This window comes from Seriola dumerili, unplaced genomic scaffold, assembly GCF_002260705.1.
Source record: "Seriola dumerili isolate Sdu_G_001 unplaced genomic scaffold, Sdu_1.0 BDQW01000219.1, whole genome shotgun sequence".
NCBI classification, from domain to species: domain Eukaryota; kingdom Metazoa; phylum Chordata; class Actinopteri; order Carangiformes; family Carangidae; genus Seriola; species Seriola dumerili.
The window spans coordinates 8,157,640-8,178,338 of NW_019174474.1; the positions used below are offsets into that span (position 1 = coordinate 8,157,640).

Below are 20,699 nucleotides of genomic sequence, written 5' to 3' on the forward strand. Positions count from 1 at the left end.
CCAAAATGATGACACATCTTTTATGAATAAAGAATCGTATCACAAAACTAGACTAAAAAATTATGCAAACTCCAGCATCAGCTACATTTGCTTCTTGTGTCTGTCTGGTGGCCGCATAAATAATTGTTAACTTATTGGTGTGGAATATAAACTCAGTATTGCATTTTTTCAGGCCAGAGTCCAGATTTTGGAAATAAAACCATAAAACATAAAAAAAATAAAATATGACCTTAATTGAAGCTTCATTTTAATTTCCATTTTAAAAGTAGATTCACCTCACTTTTTCTCTTCTGGGTTATCAGCTAAAAGATAGAAACAATACATCCAATTGTTCATTTTACACACACAACACAACACACACACTGGTGCTGGGGCTGTCACAGCTTCTATACAGTTTGAGACAGAAGTCGCAACACTGGCGAACAAGCAGAGAAAGTCATTTTCAGTGTGGTTTATGGACAGCTCTGAGCAACACCATGGCAGCACTCTTTCCTTCAGTGTACATACGCTGCCTGTGTCTTAGTGTCCACTACTACTATGACCATTTTTGAGCTGATGAGTCTCTTCTCTCTGTTTGGCCTAATTTCTGTATATTTATGTTTCAGAATCAATTAATTATTCCAGCAGTATGTCGGTGCATCTGGGTTTCAGAATAAAAGCAGAGGCCTTAGTCATAATACCGCATGTCATGGTGCTTTTTGAAAATGGGTATTATAATTCAAGATTTGAAAAATCTGGATTGACGATCGTGTTTGTGGCAGCAGAACATGTGTTTTATTGTCACACTTGCAAGCGGCAGGCTGAGAGCCACTTCCACTTATCTAAGCTTTTTGTATGGTTGAATAGGATGCAGGTTTGGCAAGTTACGAGAACATAAGGTATAGTCACAGCAGGTATAGTTGTTTCACAAAGGGCTTTATGCTTTAAGAACTTATGTTTCTCATGCATAGTCATCAACACGTGTTGCTTGTGAATATTGATGCATGATGATCTATGGCCAGCAAAATGGCCAGAGAAAACGAGAAGTAATTTCTTAAGAAAAGCATGACCGTTAAAAAGAAATAAGTCCCCTGACACTCATTTTGATGCAACTGAGGAGAAGGATATAGAAAGATTCTCTTACAGGTTAAACTGTAGGCAAATGTCTAACAGGTGACATATGAAAACAAACATGTACATGTATTGAACTTGAAAGAAATTGAAGCATTTCACAAAATCTGCAGTATATTGATTTCTTCCACATCCGCTGAGATGTTATACGTTCGCTTTCTTCTGCTCGGGCGGATACTCTTCTCTGTTGAAACTTCCTCTCTATATGTATGTTGTTTTTATGCCTGCGTGGCTTTATCAGCTAGCCACCTCATTTCCTGTGTGAACATATTTTGTGGGAGCAAGTAGATGTTCAGCAATGTCTCTCTTGATCTCTGCCATTTCTAAATGATACCTAGAAGTTCAATGGATAATAAAATATACTTGTGCTGGCTGAGACTAATCGTTCTCCCTGTAGCAGAACACCAGATATGTTCAGAGGTGTGCTGCCTTTCATGCTATACCTAAAAGGTTAAACCCACATGCCAGACTCTTTTCTTTCCCACAGCTGTAAATTAGTAATAAGGCTTTTTGCTGCTCTGACCAGACACCCAACAGGGACTGGTGTTTACATGCGAGACAATTAATGTGCTTTTGGAGGAGGCAGGAGATAAAACTGGATTAAGAAATGACTGCTAATGGCTGTGGAGGGCAATGTTTAAGGTTACACAGATCTCTCTAACAGGAGGGGGCCTGCTGACCTGCTATGACCTGTGTTTATCCCCTAAAACCATTGCTTCAGTTTACATGACACTTTAAACAAAAGAGAAGAGCAATGTATTGTCATGGATTTTTCTGTTAAAACACTGGACACCAACAGAAATAAAAGCAAAGATACTGATTAATGAAAAGATTATAATTGATCAATAAATGGACAGGACTCACACAACGTTGGCGAGCAAAATCAGGCTAACCATATAATAGAACAAAGAAAGGGGCACAGATTGGTCGATTACACCCATGAGATATCTTGTGTATTTTATTCCATGCAATGTATTCTGCTCCATGACCTACATTGGACCCCCAGGTACAGCTATAACTGTGTATGAACTCTGGATAGCCCACCTCAGTTCCACCCGTCCAGTCGGCTGGACGAAGGCAGGAGACTAGGTCAGCACATTTGTGGTGCCAGGCAATGGCGCCGGGAAAGCCCCAAGGCGAATAACACTTTTATATGGACAGTGATTAACAAAGTTTCAACTATACCCAGAGGGGAGGATCAACAAGATATGTAAGGTGAAGAGGGTTTCACCCTTAACCAGTGTCTATGTTCAAGAACCCAGCCTCGGTTTTGTTCGGATATTACAATAAAATCTCAGGGATTGCTCCGGACTCTGTCTGCTGTTGGTTTTTTTTTCAGTTTTTGTGTATTTGCTTAAGTGTTAGACATTTCTTATTGGAAATAGTTGAAAGTTAAAGTGTTGAGGTGAATCAGAAGATTTACTGGCCCATGTGAAGAAGATCCTCAACAGATATACATGTCTGTGTGTGCTACATGCGTGTATGTCCTAAGACACAAGAAATGTAAAGATACTTAAAGAGCCCTTGACCCCTTTAAGTATAAAACTGGACGAGAACAGAGGGCCTCTTGAGTGAATAACATTGATTTCTAATAACACACTCAGTATCATAAGAGAAACACAAGTGGGTGAAAAGGGATCAACTAATGATTTTACTTCCAGATTTTGGTATTAAAAATGTAAACAAACCATTTAGTCTTATAATCCTTTCATAGTATTCCTATTGATGTGGTTAAAAGAAACAGAAAATCAACATCACTGTTTTACCAACAGAACTAAGGAGGGAATTATGCTGCTGTAATGTGTGTCTGAGCACATAACTACACTGTCACACATAGACAGCGTACCCTGAACGGGCTTTAACAGTGACGCTGCCCTGGGGAACGAGCACATCCCTGAATTGGTCAGATGCTTCTCTGAATTTCTCTCCCAAACTTTCCATATCAAAGACAGTCATTGTGATGCAACTTTGGACTTTGTTACTGGTCCTATAGCTATGCATGTCCCATTCATTTTGGTTTACTCACCTGGTGCATACCTCCCCTGCAAAATTCCTGTTCTACATTCATATATCCATTCAATTCACAATTGTGAACATTTCACTCAAGACCAAAAATTCTCTGGAAAACTGCTTTCGAAGAGATCTCATCTAATAATCATAATTGATATGAAAATAAAGCCCAAAATGGCAGGTTGTGTGATTAAGAATGCAGCTTTGCAGATGGGATGTCTGGTCTAATTTAATTAGTATTATTCATTTAAGCAATTTTTTGCACTAGGCTGTGTTACTCATACAGTAAATGTTTATTATAGGTTGTAAGTGCTATATGAAAGCAACTGGACCTGTTTTAAGTTCTTGATGATGCTCCACCTCTCTTCTGAAAGACTTCACTTTTTACTGACTGGTGGGGACCTGGGAGTTGTGTTGTGCCATGTACCAACTCCTCAGGTCAGGACTCAGCAGGGCATCTACATCTGAAGGACAAGGGGCACTCATATGAGGACAGTAATGTGTACATTTTGGCCCGAATTTGTGTGTGAAAGAAGCCATGTACGTCAGACTGGAACGACCCTCACTATGCAAAGGAAGTGGTCTGCGACACCACCTATTAGCCACTTAACAATTGTTATTATTGAGATCCCTCCCCATGTAGCTTAACACCTATTTCCACCATGGCACCATGTAACCCCAACAATTCACATTATGGTTGAGTGGGTCAACGATTTGCATGTGACAACTCTCAAGGTGTTAATGTCCCCACAAGAAGTTGAATGCCTGGGACGTCCCACCAGTCACCAGTCCATTTTGGTGGAGTAGTGGAGCAGACTGTGTGGCCGTCATCTCCCTCACTGTCTTCCCAGAACACCATATTCGGTTTGGTCCTGCGGCTCCGTCCCCTCACTTATTGTTCATGTGTTAGTATCTATCATTGCTTAAACACTGAGGTAGCAGTGAGCTGTTGCTGGTTCCTTTTTACATGAATAACTAAGTTAAATGAACAAGACAACTCTTACTAAGCTCCTTTTTTTGCTCAGATATTATTTAATGACATCAGTTTTGTCTCATTGACCTCTCCTCCGAGCTGTTGGTAAATATATTTTGTCCCAGTTTTCATTAACAAAAGTAACCACAGAGGGTCAGTTTGCTAGACCTGAATGCAGCAATGAGTAAGAATAGCTGATAATCCACTAAATAACTTTAGAAAAGTAATTACTGAACCAATTAAAGAAATACTTTAAGGATAAAGAAAGACAGGCACTACACAGAATTCAAAAAGCATCTCCTTATATCCCCTGGGGGTCTCCACCTATTGTGGAGCTTAATCCTCAGGTTACCACCCTTTTTCATTTCCACGTTTTTATTAGCTGGTCGTGACCTTATACACGGTCTCGAGACAATTTCCCAACATACCTTTTCTCCCCCACATGGTGATGTCAACAAAATGGCTTTTAGACCTTTATTTGTTCACTAGAAGTTGTTTTGGTCGTGGTCACAGATCCTCCAACAGATGGGCTTCCATTTGACCTTTCCACGGCACATTGATTTTTTTTTTCCTCAGGACATCAGATGCCATAAATGCTTTTTGAAACATGATTTTTGACATTAACTTACGTGATATCTTTACAAATAAGAGTTATTACTTGTAAGATGACATGAAAAAAGTGACATGGACAATAATAGCAGGCAAGTGTTAATATTTCTTTTTATTTCTCTTTCAGGAAAGTTTCTTCTCCAACCTGCTACAAGGCTTAACAGAGGACAAAATGTATTCTAATGCTTGGATGAATGGACAGCACCAACAAGTTGGACCCCCCTCAGAGTCTTCACAAGCTACTACTCTGCCTACCCATGACACAATGAGGAATCGGCAAACAGGGGCAGTAAATAATTCCTATCATTACAGGACAGCGAAAATGGGAGGCACCTTTCAAGAAGGAGCGTACTCGAACAGACATATGTCGAAATGGCAGACCTCAGCAGCTCCTCATCAACCAGTTTCTCTCCAGCAACCAAATGGAGGGAACAATGGCAGTTATCTGAATGTTTTACTTAGCAATTGCCACAACTCAACTAATATGCAAAGTGGAAACCATTGTTTGCCGGTCATTAATGGATTTCAGGGCGCTACTAATCACAATTTTTATCAGAACTCTGCTCAGAACTCAAAACTTCAGACCCCGCCCAACACAATGTCTACATGCCCTAAGCAAGCCAAGATGGCACACTGGAACCAAATAGGGGTACGAGATGGTACAACTGTGTCTGATGTCCAACATTGTGGAGTCAAGAAAAGACTGTATCACCAAGTTATTGGAAAGCAGATTAAACCCTACTCTGCACATGTTACACCAGCTACCTCTCTGCCACATGAAGAGGTAGTTTACACCAACACATTAGTATCTCCCACTGCACACAATAGACAGACCGCTCACAACCAGAATCACAGACAAAATGTCACTCAGCATGGATTCTGTCCTTCCACCCCCCTGCCAAGTTACAGTACAGCTGTCTCTCAGTCTTTGATAAACCACAATATTACAACAAACTCTTCATCATGTGGCCAGATTTGGCACAGCACCGGCATGGGTCAGAAAACTCAACAATACTCAGCTCAACTCAATTCACTAAATAACAATGGGGGAGAGGCCACCTCCTCTATTAACTCAGACTCAAATAGCTGGTTCTTGCAAAAAATAAATGAACGTCTCGTAGATCCTGCTGCTGAGCTAAGGATTGCAAGAATTGCAGACAATCTACGCAAGTCCTGCGCTGCTGGCTCAGATGGCCGTTATCAAGTGCATAATAAATCACCTTACAAAGGGAAGCAGTTTGTCGAGTGTAATCAAACTATGCAGCCTATGACATCAGTTGTTGCTGAAGGTTATAACTCAAATGCCACCCAGCTTTTGCCACTTCATTATTTGCCTAACACCACCCAGGGTGTTATGCCAAGAGCACAGCACATTGTAAATGCACCACCTCAGCACAGCTCTGTACCAGATGTCTTCCGTGTAACAACAACAGGAGACAAAAGTGGAAATGGAAGTATGACAGACAGTGCATTCTTTCCTAAAAATAGCACCATCTCAAAAGAAAATCTAGTTGGTTATTCAAATGATGCATCTCAGCTGATGCTGATGCTGATGCCTGAGAGCATTTCACCTCAGAGAACCGCGAACCAATCATCTGATGTAAACAACCGTGAAATGCTTGAAATACTTGAAATGCTCTCATCGGTCACACAGAATGACAGTTCCATTCACTCGTCTCCTGGTCGCACAGGCACGAGAGCTGTTGCGGTTGTGCAACCACTGTCACAAGAAAGCTACCAGGTTGCCAACAAGCATACCCCTCCTAACAATACCAATCAATTGGGTGAGTGCATTGCAACAGATGAATCTTTGTGTAATGCTCAGAAATTATTTAATTCACCAGCTGCAGCACAAAACAGTGAGACTGCAAATGTAAGACAAGGATTTAATATTTATCCAGAAAGCCCAAAACAAATGAGGTCCAACAAACATGTAATCAGACGTTCAGCATCATTCAATGATAGCGCTGTTGTGTCATCTTCAGATGACAAAGGATCTGAAGTGGCTGCTAACATGCAAGTAGAGCAGGGTGTTGCACTAGCTGCTCAACATTCAGTAACTTCTGAGGTGCCAGTAAGCCAAAATGGCAATACAGATAACACTGGGATGCCAACAGATCCAAAGGCCTATGTTTGTGACCTGTCCTCAGTCCCAACAACCCCATGGACAATTGCCACATTAACCAAGTTGATCCTGGATGCTGAAAAAGCCCAGATGGAGTTAGAAGATTTTACAAAGTTTGATTCTGTAAACAAAGTATTAAGAATGTTCTGGGATGGCCAAGGTAAAAATTTGGCTTGTAAACTCAAGGCAGGCTGGTATAAGGATCTAATCACTGAGATTAAAGAATTTGGCAAAAAACATTTAACACCAGACTGCGTCATACTATCACAAGTAACACAAAGCCCTGAGAAGCAACTCAAAAGCTACCATGTCCTCAAAGATAATGAAACTTATTCAGAACTGCCCTACAAATCATCATGGTTGAATGTCAACGAGCAGGTAGATGACATTGATAAAGAGTTTGGCTTCCCGTGGTCATGGATGCATCGTTTTCACATGCTTGAGAGTCTTAGCCACTCAGATCAGGTTGGGATGGTCAACAGCATCCCTGCACAAGTCGTAAATAAGGTGCCAAATGAAGTCTTGTCACAAACAGAGCTTGAACCTGTGGACTCAGGTGAAGAAAAACAAGCATCCACTGCTGAAGATATCTCAACTCAAACTTCTTCTCCTAGTAAGAAGGAAAGTTATGATTCCAGTGACCCATACTACTCGTTTGAAATCCATGTTTTGCCTCCAGAAGAGGCCAAAATAATCTTTGGCCAAATTTCATCAAGCCAAAGTTCTCTAACATCAGGAACCTCATCCACCAATGAGTTTCCTGATGTTAGATATGTCACATTGAGCGAGCCAAAACTGAAGAATGAGGTAGCCTTGTCAATAGAACACATTTGCTGCATTGATAAGTGGCTGGAAAAATTTGGTGGGTCTGATCAGAGTAAATGCCGGTGCAATGAAGAGCAAAGCAATAAAGACTGTACTGACAAAGCCCTTGAGAAGGAAGAGATGACTGTACCAAAGAACGATAAACCGTGTGCCATCAGGTCTGACAGTCAGTTCCACTCTCCCGTTGAAGGACAGGATCAAGCGAAGGTTCGGGAGAACATTGATAATCCAGTTCCAACATATAGCTGGCCTGATCTATGCAATGATCTCAGTCTAACCACTGAATTGATTGCAGATGACCACAAACCTGACTCATTTTCTGACGAAGAAGCAAAGAACATTTCCCAGATAAGCATAAACAACAGCCAGTCAAGCGATATACTCATAAGTGAAACCGAAGCGGAAGATCTCTCCAGCAGTGAAATTCCCAGCCAGATCCCAGATTCTGGCAATCTGATGTCAGACCCTGAGGAGGAGTGTTTACAAAATCAGCTGAAATCAGCAGGAAGTAATCAGTCAAGTTGTTCAGACAATGGCAAGAAAGAAATCCAAAAGGTCTCCAACAGTGAAGCTGCGAGCCACATGTCAGACCCTGAAGAGGATTGTGCACAAGCTCAGCTGACTTCTACAGATGTGGCAGAGTCATCATTGGAAATTAAAAAAGGACAAACTGAAATTAGTGCAAAGACAACTTTCAGTTTTAGTCAAAGACATGAAAGTGTTAAAAGAAAGAAGAAGACACAGAGCAGTAATGAGTGGAGTTTTCCATTCCTGAAGAAATTAAAGAAATACAGACCCTCTGTTAATCTGGATGCACAGCCTGTCTTAAAGGGTTCAGAATGTAAGAAGGGTTTTGTTGATGCTGCTGATAGTGAACCTTCAGCCTCAGATGTCAGAACTGTAGAACTGGTGCTGTTTGGCTCAACACATCAAGGGAAGGGCGTTTTAACTCGAGACAGAAAGCACCATGTTTCATCTTTAGGGTCTTTGTCTGAAGCAGTAGAGAGGCCTCCAGCTGTTCTCTCTGTGGCTCTCAATCCCTCAAGGAGAAAGTCCAGTGTTCCTGCATTAGAACATTCAGTCAAACATCACATTTATGAAAAATGGAGGAGAAGTTATCTACCAACTAAAATTAGGCACAGAAGGAAGCTGACAACAAAGAAATATACTTCTTTATCTGGGGTGAATCTGAAGAAAGTTGAAACAGCTGTCCCCACCAATACCAAGGAGCTGCCAGATGCCTCTGAAAGGAGGACCTGCAATGGAAATACCAAGCGCTCCCTGAGTCTGAAGAGGAAGAAATCTTTCGCTAACAACCTTAGGGAGGAGAAGATGATGAAGCATGCGTTTACACTCAAACGGCCCCATCAAGAGAGAAGTGACGCTGAAAATGGAAGCCATGCTGTGATGCCTCTAGAGGAGAACAGTGTCCTGAGGTTCAGTGTGTTACCAAACACCTTCAACTTTGTAGATGGATCCAAAAGGAGAAGGGAATCCACTGATCCCGTGTCGGGTAAGTCATACTATCAAGATTATTGGGGCACTGTGAAGTAATGTGTAACTTTTGTTGTAAGTGTTTAGTTGTCTTACAGTTGAAGTGAACATTAAAGTGGATAAAGTGACACAGAAGAAGAAGCTGTGCCCATCCTCTTACTTCATTTGAACAACTGTCATAGACCTTAAACCATAGATCCTATTAATAAATCTAGGATTTGAAGAACTTGAATTTAAATAAGGCAACATGCTCCGATTTAGGATTTGTCACAACCACTCAAAAAGGAAATATAGCAGGCATATTAGTATAAAATGTTTATTCAAGTCCCTCTTGTCTTGTGCAAATCTTTTCCTTTGTGATATTTCTATCATGTTTTGGATGGGTGCACAAGAGGCCACTTTGCAATATTTGCACTCCCCCTGCAGGCCTGCTTCAGAACATGTGTTTCCAGAGTAAACCAGGGTGTAGAACTCTTTGACTGTCTAGTTTTGTTTTTATAAAAACATGACTTTTTTTTTCAGATAACGCTGACTTTGTTGAGAGAAAGGACAAGAGCCCCTGTATAACTATCTCGAGGGCAAAAGGTAACAAATACAACTTAAACATACATACATTCCTGTTATTTTTTATTTCTTTGTTATTACTTGGGCAGTGGCTACAGTTTTTCCTAATTACTGTGAATGAACTGCACCGTAGGTACATGGTTTGCATGTCCTGAGAAGAAGTATTATCCTCTACACTCGCCCTCCGTCCCCAAGACCTCCATCGTCTTCCAGGAGTTTCAGAAGAAATACATAGAGAAGACACAGCCATCCACAGCCTAATACCATAACAAGCCGAGAGATTTTGAGTCAAATATTTTTCTGCTCTCTGGGAAATTCTTCCTTTTGTGTTTTTGTAATGTGTATTCAAGCAAATTGAAGTTTTGCCAGTTTGTATATACACTTATTTGCCTTAACATTACAATATTTGCCTTTGTCTGTCGAGCAAGTTACTATTGTGTGAAATGCATGTTCTCATGTTTTTGCACATAAAATTCTCAGTTGTTTACATTGGCTGTATAAACCCTCAAGCTATTCACTTCAGGTACAATTTCAACTGTCTCACAAAAAATATTTTAGGCAAACATATAACTTGCAGACAACCTGTAAACTGTATATTTCAGCTGCATATTTATATTTTTCTACATTAAGAATATTTTTGTATCCTTGTTTTTTTTTTTTTTTTTTGCATTTTAAACATTGCGATGCGAAATGTGATCTACTTTCTATGTACATTGTAAATTGCTGTTTTATTTTTGCCATTAAATATCCTATTAAAAGAAAATCCTTAAATGCCTCAATTCCTTAAATTGTCAGTCATCTTAGTGGGTTAATGTGAGCTGCCTGGTTGCCAGTTCATAACAGGCAGTCAGTGCATGTGCTAGTTGGAGCTGTATGTATGGGAGTAATGAATGTGGAGGGGAAATGACTTGGCTTATCTTAAAAAGAAAGTCTTTGTTCTTTTTAATGATGCTGGGTACAGCTATTTGCATTACTGGTGTGAAAATAAATGTGAGGTTAAAGGTCAGAAAGCCCTCACAGCTGTACAACAGTAACCATAGCAACCAAGGCCCTATAGGCTAGCATATTGATGCAGAAAGGTGTGCAGCATGATTGAGTCTCAGGGACACATGGTATACAGCAAGTTGCAACATGCGTTAGGCAAGATGTGAGCTCATGCTTAGATGTATTCGAGTCTTCACACGTATGTAAGAAATTTGGTTAGAAGAAGATTTGGACGGACAGTATGTGACGTGGGAGCTTGTGCCATATGAGGACGCTGGCTTTGAATACACCCTTTCCTACGCTTTTTCCTTACTGTGAACTTTGAATATTCTATAATATAATGCCCTCAATCTCTTGTTTTTCTCATACAGTACAATTTTACAACATTTCGAATAATCTCGACTAAACTATGTAGCTTCTTTGTCCCAGGGTCAGACAACAGCTCATGCCTGCTTTGTTTCACTGCATAAAATCTCCTCTGTCTCACAGTCACTGGTCCTCTCATTAGACTTGAACAAACTGTAGCAACTGCGGGTATATTGGAAAGCGTAAACATCATACTAATGTTTTCCAGATGTTCTGTGTTCAGGCTTCTTTTCCCTGGCAACTGTAACAGGACCTCCTGATAGGTTATATTAGTGACTGTCCAGCTTGTGGACAGTTAATGACTTCCATCCAATTGGTTAATATTATTCTGTTTTTAGGCAAGTAGCCAGTCATTGCCTTCTGCATTTATTATAATGAAAACTATAAATTACCTCTTGGTCTTTTGTTTGAGGAGATTCTCCCCTTGGTTTCAATGCTGCAGGATACTATGTTGTTTATATTGTCTTTAACATACTTATTCTTCTTCAACCCATCAGCGTTTTGTGTGTTTATTCCTCTGAACAGTGAACTCAAAGACTGCAAATATTGCAGAGTGAATGTGAAGGAATTTTCCAGAGATGCACACATAGATGGTAGGTATAGAGGACACAGAGTCTGCACGAGGCTCTTAGGTCAGGCTGACCCTAAATCCTATGGGAGGAGACGCTCCGGCAGCTCCTCAGGACATAGCTGTATCTTTTCAGTGATAGAACTGGAGACAAAGCTGATAACAGAAGACCTTGAAAATTCAGTAAAAAACAACCCTCTTTTGTGTAACCAGCAATATAGGTATGAGTAAATCATGCTTAATGGTTATGTCTAACAAACCAATCGGATGCCAACACATCCTCTGTGTGCCTGAGATATGACCAAACATGGGCATGGGTTATTTCTGGGACTGTTGAGAACTGAATAAACACTAACCACAGGGGACCTTCGAGGTAGAATTGAGGTGGCATCATGCGCAGCAACATGTGTTTGATGATTCCTCTGTTCTCCTTGGCCAAGCTTCAATAAACATTCTCAACATAAGACATTCTGGGCTCCATCGCACTTTCTTCATTTAGGCCTTAACCATCCATAATAAGAATCTCCCTATCAGTGAGTGCTGATAAGTCTTCAGATTAGGCTGAACGTTTTCCATGCAGGCTGCTGTTTCAGTAGCGAAAGCACTGCTAAGACAAGTGGTTCCACGATGTGTACTTCCCTCCAAATTGACCAGAGATAACAGGTCTCATTTTGTAAGTAATGAAATGCAGAGACTTTCACAAAGCCTTCACATAAACCTAAACACACCCTGTGCTTATCATCCAGCAAATGGAGGCACAGTGGAATGGGCTAATAACACCCTGGAAACAAAACTAACAAAACTAATGGCTGAAACAAAGCTCTCATGGGCTGAGGTTTTACCCCTGTCACTGATATTTATGAGTGGAAGGCCTCAGGCACTCACACACAGGGATATAGGGGGCATGATTAACATCAACAATTGTTAAACCTCCGTACCCCTTCTCTTGTTATGCTCTTCCTATGGGAATGAGACGTTACCAAGTGGCCAGTATATACACACACATAAGGCCATACCACTTACTTTCTTTCAACATAAGTTAGCGGTGGATGTCTCCCTTTATCCTGTCCCTATCCTGGGGGAGACACTCCAAAGGTCCTTCAATCAATGCTGCTGTGTCCTTCTCTCCATGCTACATGAATTAAAATAGATTTAACTCCAGTGATATGACAGGGTAGATACATCCTCCCTCAATCAGATTTGTTACACTTTGGTTAAACTGAGGTCAACGTAAGCGTGCAGCAGTTGTAGATGAGACCTCAGATACAGTTACCTCTAGTCACAGTATTTTCTGAGCAGGCTGAAGTTGCTCGCTGTCACATGCAAGTTATGTTGTTGAGTTTCGCTGTACAGAAAGTATTCCATCTTTCACTTGATTATTTGGTGTATGAATGAGTTCTCATTATGCAGGATGTCTCAGGGAGTCTGCTTTAAGCCCTGGGTGGGTTTGCTGAAGGGTTTAACCCCTTTAGTAAAACCCTGTTCACACTTTCCCAGATTCAGCTCAAATATTGACCTGCTGTCGGCATACGTGTCTGTTCAGCAGGTCACGTCTGCTGTTCCCCAAATCTGCCAACAAGCAAATTTGCATACTAATGCTTCCTCTCTTCTGTCTCTCTTCACTTTCATGAATGTGCACCAACAGTTTTCAGGTAATATTATTTTGTGCTGTGAACTGATTTGACCACTTAATTCAATTTAACCAAAATATCTCAAAAGAAGGATTCATTTATTAATTTATGACAAAAAAATATTTTCATCAAAACTTTCCCCCAGATGCTGTTTGATGACTTTTGTTCTCAAAGGCCATTTCTAGCTGACAAATGACTTTGTTCACTTCACACTGGAACCACCATTGTTTTACATTTATTACATTAGACTGTGGTTTTCTTCTTTTATCCAAACCATCCCCAGCTGTTGCGGTACATTTTTATTAATCAATCAAAAGAGCATGAGTATCATATGTAATCACTAGTGTGCGAAGCAACAAGATCATGTAGTTAACTAATCAATATAACATGTTTGTACTTAACTTCATATGTAACTGTTTAATCAATAGGAGTTGCATACGTGGCGACCTCTGCAGCGGTCCAATAGGAGAGATGAGGCCCCAGCTAGATTGGCAAAGTCAAACAGAAGCCTATACAGTGTGCCAGAGCCAAAATCCATATGTATGACCATGACCATTTGTTAATAACAAATAAAGGCCTAAAGAGCCATTTCTGGTTAAAAGTAGAAATCCAGGGTTGACATCATCACCGTGTACAAAAAGTATGGTGGGGCAATTTGATCAATGCCAAAGTAGGAGGTAATTTATAACAGTTGGCCAGTCCATTAAAACCTGGACATAACGTCCATCCCAAAAAATGGAAAAAATGTTTTATCCTGAGGATTAAGCTCCACAATAGGGGGAGACTCTCCAGGGAGGATTGCTTATTGGATTCTGTTTCAGCGCCTGTGGTCATGAACCAATCTCGTGTTTGCTGTAGTTTGCTTAAAGTACAGTAAATCCAAAAATTACACTCGATTCTGCACTGCCCCCATACGTTCCTTTATTCTTAAAGTGTTTCTTTAATACCTTGGTTAAATGAATACTGTTATAAAGTTAAGTGTTGCGGACGGCCTGAAGATCCACTGGCCTGTCTGAAGAGTTCTTAAACCAGAGCAACTTTTTTTTTCTGAAAAATAACATCAATCCATGAATGACTCACAGTTTTGGTTTTGGAAAGTCATAAAAAAGTAATGACATTATATATTACAGCCACAGTGGGAACACAGGCATAATGATTTTCATAAAATGTTACTGATTTTGTTTATAAGAGCTGTGGTTTCTCTGAAGATGACTTCTCAATGAGCTGTTTGTCTCTGCGTCATTGCTTTCTTTACAGAGGACACTGCGCTCCCAGAGGTTTTACTCCCACTTACAGATGAGACCGCTGCTATATCTCAGGGCTCTGAGTCAGACAGCCAAACTTGCATAACAAGGAAGACAGCACAGCTCATTTTGTGTTAAATAATTCATGTTAGAAAGCAACATTTTTGTGAGTGTCCAGCAAAAACTACCCAGTCACATAGAGCCCCAAAGCCAATATTAAATGTATAATATATATAAAATAAATAGAGACCTTAATTATGTGAACCTTTATTTCATAATTACTTGTTTGTCCATTTTATACTGAAGAGTGTGGGGACCCATACCAGCTACTCTGTGGACATTGCATTACAAAAGTAATTGCATACATTAAATAAAAAGTCAGAAGTCAAATACTGTATGCAAATTATATAGCTATTAAAAGATATATAAAGATTCTGCTTTGTGATTTTGTCTATGTGAATGTCTCACAGCATCCTGGGTAACAACAACAACAAAAAACACTGAGTGATCCTCAGTGATCACGGACCACCTTGTGCAGATAATTTCATAGAAATTTACATTCATTTAAGAAAGTGCAGGAGATCCTCTCCAGTCCTCAGAGTTCAGGATGGTAGCGCCAAACACTGCTGCAGGTCAGACCGTAGTTTTCCTCTCTAACGGACTCAGGCAGCTCAAACTGAGCCAGCTGATGCAGGAGCCGTCGGATGCCGTGTCCCTCAAATTGAGCTCTCCCAGGATCTCCGATCAGGACCTCGGTGCCGTGGGTTTTGATGCAGCGGTCCAACCAGCTGTGAAGGCTGGTGGCCAGGACCTCGTCGTAGAACATGTCACCCAGGAAGATCAGGTCGAAGTGCTCGGGCTCTGAACCAATCATGTTGTCAGACACACAAACGGGCGGCTCCAGGCCGTTCAGCTCGCAGTTCATGTGGGTCGCAACGGCTGCAACTGCAACACAAACAGGCACATTTAGTACTTTACCTTCCTTTACACCAGATGATCCAAGTGTTATGTATATTGTCACATTAACAGATAAATGACTTGACAATCATTTCTGACTAAATGTCTGAATGAACTGAATTCTGGCCTTGCATATGTAATGGCAGCCGCTTGAAATTAATACAGGGTTATTTTTTTTTATTTTAGATGGAAATATGTGGATTTTGCCTGTTAAACAACACTGTACTATTTTTGATATCCTTTAAATATATGTTGAAATCATAGTAATATTGTTAAATATTACGTCTTCAAATCCTGTATCTCTCTGACACCTGCTGGGCTCCATAACTTTGTGTTATACATGTGGAAAATCCTTGTTTTAATGACTTCAAATCTCCACTTGTGATCTAGAAATCATATTTAGACCATATGACCCAATCGTGTGGCCCTGTCTTGTAGACAGGCACTGTGTTATTTAGTGTCTGTACTGTTTGTATTTAGTGTTAACACCTTTATTGTTCTTGTTTATATTGTGCTTACATGATGCGTATTTATGAATCATACTTCTTATGATTGCATCGTTTGACTCTGGGCCCCACAAACAACTGAACCACGGGCCATTAGTACTAAGTGTGGAAGGGAGAAATCTTATCATCGGTGGTCGAGGTATTTTGGTGAAGAAAGCACGCTGGAGGACAGGTAACTCATGCTGAGGATGTTTATTGATGCTTGATCAAGGAGAAAGGAGGAATCATCAATACAGACTTCTGTGCATGATGTCACCTCAATTCTGAAGCAGGAACCCCTGTGGTCGGCCTTTGTGCACTTTGAAAGATTACTATAGGTAGCATACACTCCATATTTGGTCAAATACCTAAAAGAAGAGGGCGAGGAGGGATGTGTGAATAGACTATTGGTCCATTAACCATAAACAAGGAAACATGATTTACACACGCCCAGGTGCTGATCTCTGAACACCAAACCATTTGTTACTGACCATCCAAGGTCTTCTGCTATCAATCGTGGCACCAGCAATAAAAACAGGAAACCACAGCTGTGTCTGCAGGAGTCGTCTGAGCGTCTCCTCCTGTAAGATCTGATGCAGTAGCTGTGGCACTGTGGCCTAGGGCCTCACATTGACCTTTCACCCTGAGTCAGTTACTCATGGTGGACAAATGAGAAAAGTGTATAGTGAAGAGTGTATTTGTGTTTATTCATTTGTCTATACAATGAAATGCTTGTGTATATCAAAATAATGACTCAAAGGTACAAAAGGAATCACAAATCTCTAGAATCAAAATATTGATGCATACCAGTGTCAATGTCATTAGCAACGACATGAGCAGCACCACATAGTTTTGCAGCGATGGCTGAGGCTCCACAGCCGCTCCCCAGGTCCAGGACTGTCTTACCCAGACACACTCCAGGGTTGTCCAAGACATATCTGCAGAGCATTAAACGGCGCTTAACGGCAGAACCTCACACACATAAAACGATGTCAGCCGTGAGACTAAAGACACCGAGAGCATACCTTGAGAGTGCCTGTCCCCCAGGCCAGTATATGGCCCAGTAGGGGTCATCAAAAGGCCAGAGCTCTGGTCTTTCTCGCCAGAACCTGCAGTTTGGGGTGAAGAGCCTCAGCCTGAGCTCAGGAGTCAGACTCTGCTCTCCGGTTGTCTCTGTGTTCTCCGCGATGAAACTCCTGATAAACGCATCGGAGCGGCCGCTGTGTGAGAGGCAGCGGTGTCTACGTGTCTGCTCAAATGCTCTGAAAAATACTTTAACATAACGGCTACATTTCGAGGGCGTTAAAGGTCCCGGCATGATCATGAAACGCTTTCCACACGAACGCAAAATAAGTGTTGGACAAAAGTTCCATCAACCTCTCGAAACAAGGACGCAAATTAACGTTCCGCTCTAAAAGGTTCCTACTGGCCATGTGTTGAATTTTAATAAAAAAGACAATTTTCTGGTATTTAGAAACGATCGATAAGTTACTTACAGTCCCTACATATATAGATTTATATAAGATTTTAATATTATATACAGTTAGTCTTACTGAATTATTAAAAGTATTTATATACAAATTAGATAGAAAAGGCGCAGTTTAGTCAAATTAATGTATATTTCAGATTCTTACAAAAACTGACAGTCACTCTTTATCAGTGCAGTGTGACCAATCAGTTTGAGATAATTATTATTTAAATTTGATTGTTATTAGCAACTTACACATAACATTAATAATAATACAAACATGTTTAGAAAGTGCTTAACAGGCTTAAAAATATATAAAATAAGACAATCTCTCAATAACACAAACAAGGTATGTGTGAAAGAAGCGTAACACATGATTTCCAGGACAATTCTAATTATAATGGTTAATAGTGAGAATTAGAAGTAGTATACGTTTCAAAATGTGTGGTTGCGTGTGTGTGTGTTTGTATGTGTGTGTGAGCAGATGGGTCACAGAGTCACAGTCATACACCACGTACTGTTTATCCAGTGGCAGTGGGGACTGGAGCCTGAGGCTGTAATTACAGAACCCCTTATGTTCTCATCGTGTGTAAAGATATTGCTTTTTGATGGAGGAGGTGGAGGAGTCCTAATGGATAATTTTCCTCCTGTCATTGAGGTTACCCAGAGCTGACCCCTGTGGCCTGGACCAGCACCCCCACAGATCTGCTTGGGGATTGTTTTCCAGATGGTTGCTATCTCCCATGGCCAGCGGGTGTAGTGACTTGATTTCATATGGGATTTGCAACCTTGAGCCCCTGCGGCCCCAACCCCACCCCACCCCGCCCCACACCTCCCAGTCAATGAGTCAGTGTGGCAAGACTGCAACAATGTGTTCACACTCTGCAGATGAAGGAGCTCAGGTATACACAGACCTTTGTCCTCCATGATCCAGTTTGTGATTCAAACATCTTTTTATTGCGCCACATATAATTTGCTAGTTCCACAGGTTTTGGAATTTAACACTTTAAAAGCAATTTCAAGTTCGGGGCTGCTTAGACAGGAAGATGACTATTTACAGAGATTTGAGGACACAGAAATCGGGTTCTAGGTGGCATGACTGCACCCAAGTGTGTGGCTCTTTCTAACAAAGACTTGTGTATATTGTGCAAACTTCCCTCTTATAAAAATCTTGAAATGTATGAAGAACACAAGCAGGTGTTTGGTTATGTACACTATTAAGCTAAATCATGTGAGAGACAATACAGTGAATAAATCTGAGATAAATCTATGTGCATCAATGTAATCTATGTGCAAAAAGACAGACTTTAGCCAATAAATTATACTAAAGATGTTTCCATTGTCATAATAAACTTTTTTTTGCAGCAGAATATTTGGCTTTGAGTTGAATGAATTAATCATGATCCATACCTCTCCCAGCAGACACTGTAAACTGTTTCTGTGATTGTGAGTTGTTTTTTTTAAGGCTGAGGTTTATATCCTGATAGTTGATACTGCACGTGGCTCTCCGTGTCATAGGGTTTCCACTCGTCTTCTCTTTGAGACAAATTCACAGCTGATATCATTTAATGGGAGAATCACTCACCATTCTGAACATGTTAGGGTTAGTGTAATATTCAGGTGCAGTGCCTCTGCTTTCCCTGCCCAGCATGCACAAACTGCATCCTTTGACTTACCTTCCCCTCCCTCTGCTCCTCTGTGACTACACACACCGATTGGCATTCCTTCTAGAAATAAAGATGCCATTCCTACTTGATGAACTCCTGTGGTAAAACCAACTTTTCCCCAAACAGGATCACAAGGCTGTTCATCATCAGTGATATCACTTGAGTGAAACATTCCACCACAAACCAGTTTACTCCAATAATTTTTCTCCTTGTCCCCTTGTCCCACATCCCAGGAGTTTACAGGAACGCAAGCTGCAGAGAAAAAACACTTAAGGCTTTTAATCTATTAAAACTTGAAAACTATTTTTTTCCCCTTACAGAATAAATTGATGTCATAATACTGCCAGGGTCCTGCAGGAGTCCCAGGGGCAAATCTGAGATATAGTCTAGTTTTACTACTTTGAATTTTGCAGGGTTCAGAGGTTTAATGCAAATTGGAGAGTTCTTCATATAACAAATATGAAAAGTCTGGAAACTGATGTATAGAATAAAAAACAGAATTAGGGGACCACAAGCAATACAATCTTGTTATAATATAGAGAAGGTGACCTTAAATTCATAAAATGAAATATGAAAAAATCTGATGATGTGAGGCAGTAGCCACATTTATACTAGAGCACAACAGGAATGACTTATAGTACATATGGACATTTTAGTGATTCAAAAGGATTCAGGCACTAAAGTAGTCAAAGTGAACTGGTAAAGAGATGCTGTAGCTCCCCCTGTTGCTCAGTCTGATTATTTTTGAATGAATGAAGAATTGTTCTCTGATGTTTCATTCAAACAAGATCAATGTGTGTGTGTGTGTGTGTGTGTGTGTGTGTGTGTGTGTGTGTGTGTCTTTTTTAGAAGTAAGCTCATCTAATTAATCAGCACTCTTATCACACTGCATTGTCACTTTCTTAAAACAAAACTTCTCTTTCAGTTTTTCTTGTTCAACATGTGAAGGCTCTGACAACAGTCTGACGGCAGGCGAGAGACCATCTTAACAAAACGTCCAATTCAGATTTTCCTGTTGGACTTTTGCCAGCAGTATCTGCACTAGCTTTACAAACAAAGGCTTTGAAATTTACTTTAACTTTGCTTTAATTTAAAAAAGAGATCATTTACTTATATGTTGGTAAAAGTAGTAATATCACACTGTAAAAATACTCTCTTACACTTAAAAGTCCTGCAGTAAAAGTGTTATGTACATATTGGCAGAAGAAACATTTAAAGTAAAAGCACATATTATGCAAACACTTATTATCATTATTATATTACTGGATTTTTTATGATTATTTATGCTGCAGAAGGTCAGTTAAAGCTTAATTTAGAAAGCCTGGGTTAAGCTTTAACTCTCCACACCGTAGCCATCAGTCAGGAACAGGACATAAACAGTTCACTGAAAACACTGTTATGTATTTTCTAACACTTGACATCACCCTCAAAGGTAAATTCACAATCTGATAAATTTCAGTTCTTAAAGGAACAATCCAGCATTTTGAGAAACATGCGATACTTTATTTTACTGCACTGTAATAACCTAAAAAGTTTGAAGAACCATGAAATTTGGGGCTGATTGCAGCTAAAATAGAAAAAAAATTCTGAGACAGTTATTGGAAACTGTTTATAGACAG

The 20,699-nt window shown here is 40.3% G+C and overlaps 2 protein-coding genes across 2 annotated transcripts; one reads left to right on the forward strand and one right to left on the reverse strand.

Annotated features, from left to right (window-relative positions):
• Positions 1-6,485: 6,485 nt before the first annotated feature.
• LOC111228561 lies at positions 6,486-10,352 on the forward strand. The gene is made up of 3 exons (XM_022754526.1): positions 6,486-9,165; positions 9,669-9,731; positions 9,844-10,352. The coding sequence occupies exons 1-3, from the start codon at positions 6,618-6,620 to the stop codon at positions 9,969-9,971; spliced, it is 2,739 nt and encodes a 912-aa protein (XP_022610247.1). The 5' UTR covers positions 6,486-6,617; the 3' UTR covers positions 9,972-10,352.
• Positions 10,353-14,774: 4,422 nt separating this feature from the next.
• On the reverse strand, positions 14,775-17,279 carry etfbkmt (electron transfer flavoprotein beta subunit lysine methyltransferase). The gene is made up of 3 exons (XM_022754687.1): positions 16,971-17,279; positions 16,753-16,883; positions 14,775-15,448 (listed from the first exon to the last, which is right to left on the reverse strand). Exons 1-3 carry the CDS (start codon positions 17,267-17,269, stop codon positions 15,099-15,101), a joined length of 780 nt encoding a protein of 259 aa, XP_022610408.1. The 5' UTR covers positions 17,270-17,279; the 3' UTR covers positions 14,775-15,098.
• Positions 17,280-20,699: the final 3,420 nt, after the last annotated feature.

Excerpts from the sequence above, each read along its gene's own strand:
- LOC111228561 (XM_022754526.1), top strand. The coding sequence starts at position 6,618 with ATGAGGTCCAACAAACATGTAATCAGACGTTCAGCATCATTCAATGAT. Across the intron at positions 9,166-9,668 it reads ATCCACTGATCCCGTGTCGG|ATAACGCTGACTTTGTTGAG; the intron begins GTAAGTCATACT and ends TTTTTTTTTCAG. Across the intron at positions 9,732-9,843 it reads AACTATCTCGAGGGCAAAAG|GTACATGGTTTGCATGTCCT; the intron begins GTAACAAATACA and ends ACTGCACCGTAG.
- etfbkmt (XM_022754687.1), bottom strand. The coding sequence starts at position 17,269 with ATGATCATGCCGGGACCTTTAACGCCCTCGAAATGTAGCCGTTATGTT. Across the intron at positions 16,884-16,970 it reads GGGGGACAGGCACTCTCAAG|ATATGTCTTGGACAACCCTG; the intron begins GTATGCTCTCGG and ends AATGCTCTGCAG. Across the intron at positions 15,449-16,752 it reads TGCTAATGACATTGACACTG|TTGCAGCCGTTGCGACCCAC; the intron begins GTATGCATCAAT and ends TTTGTGTTGCAG.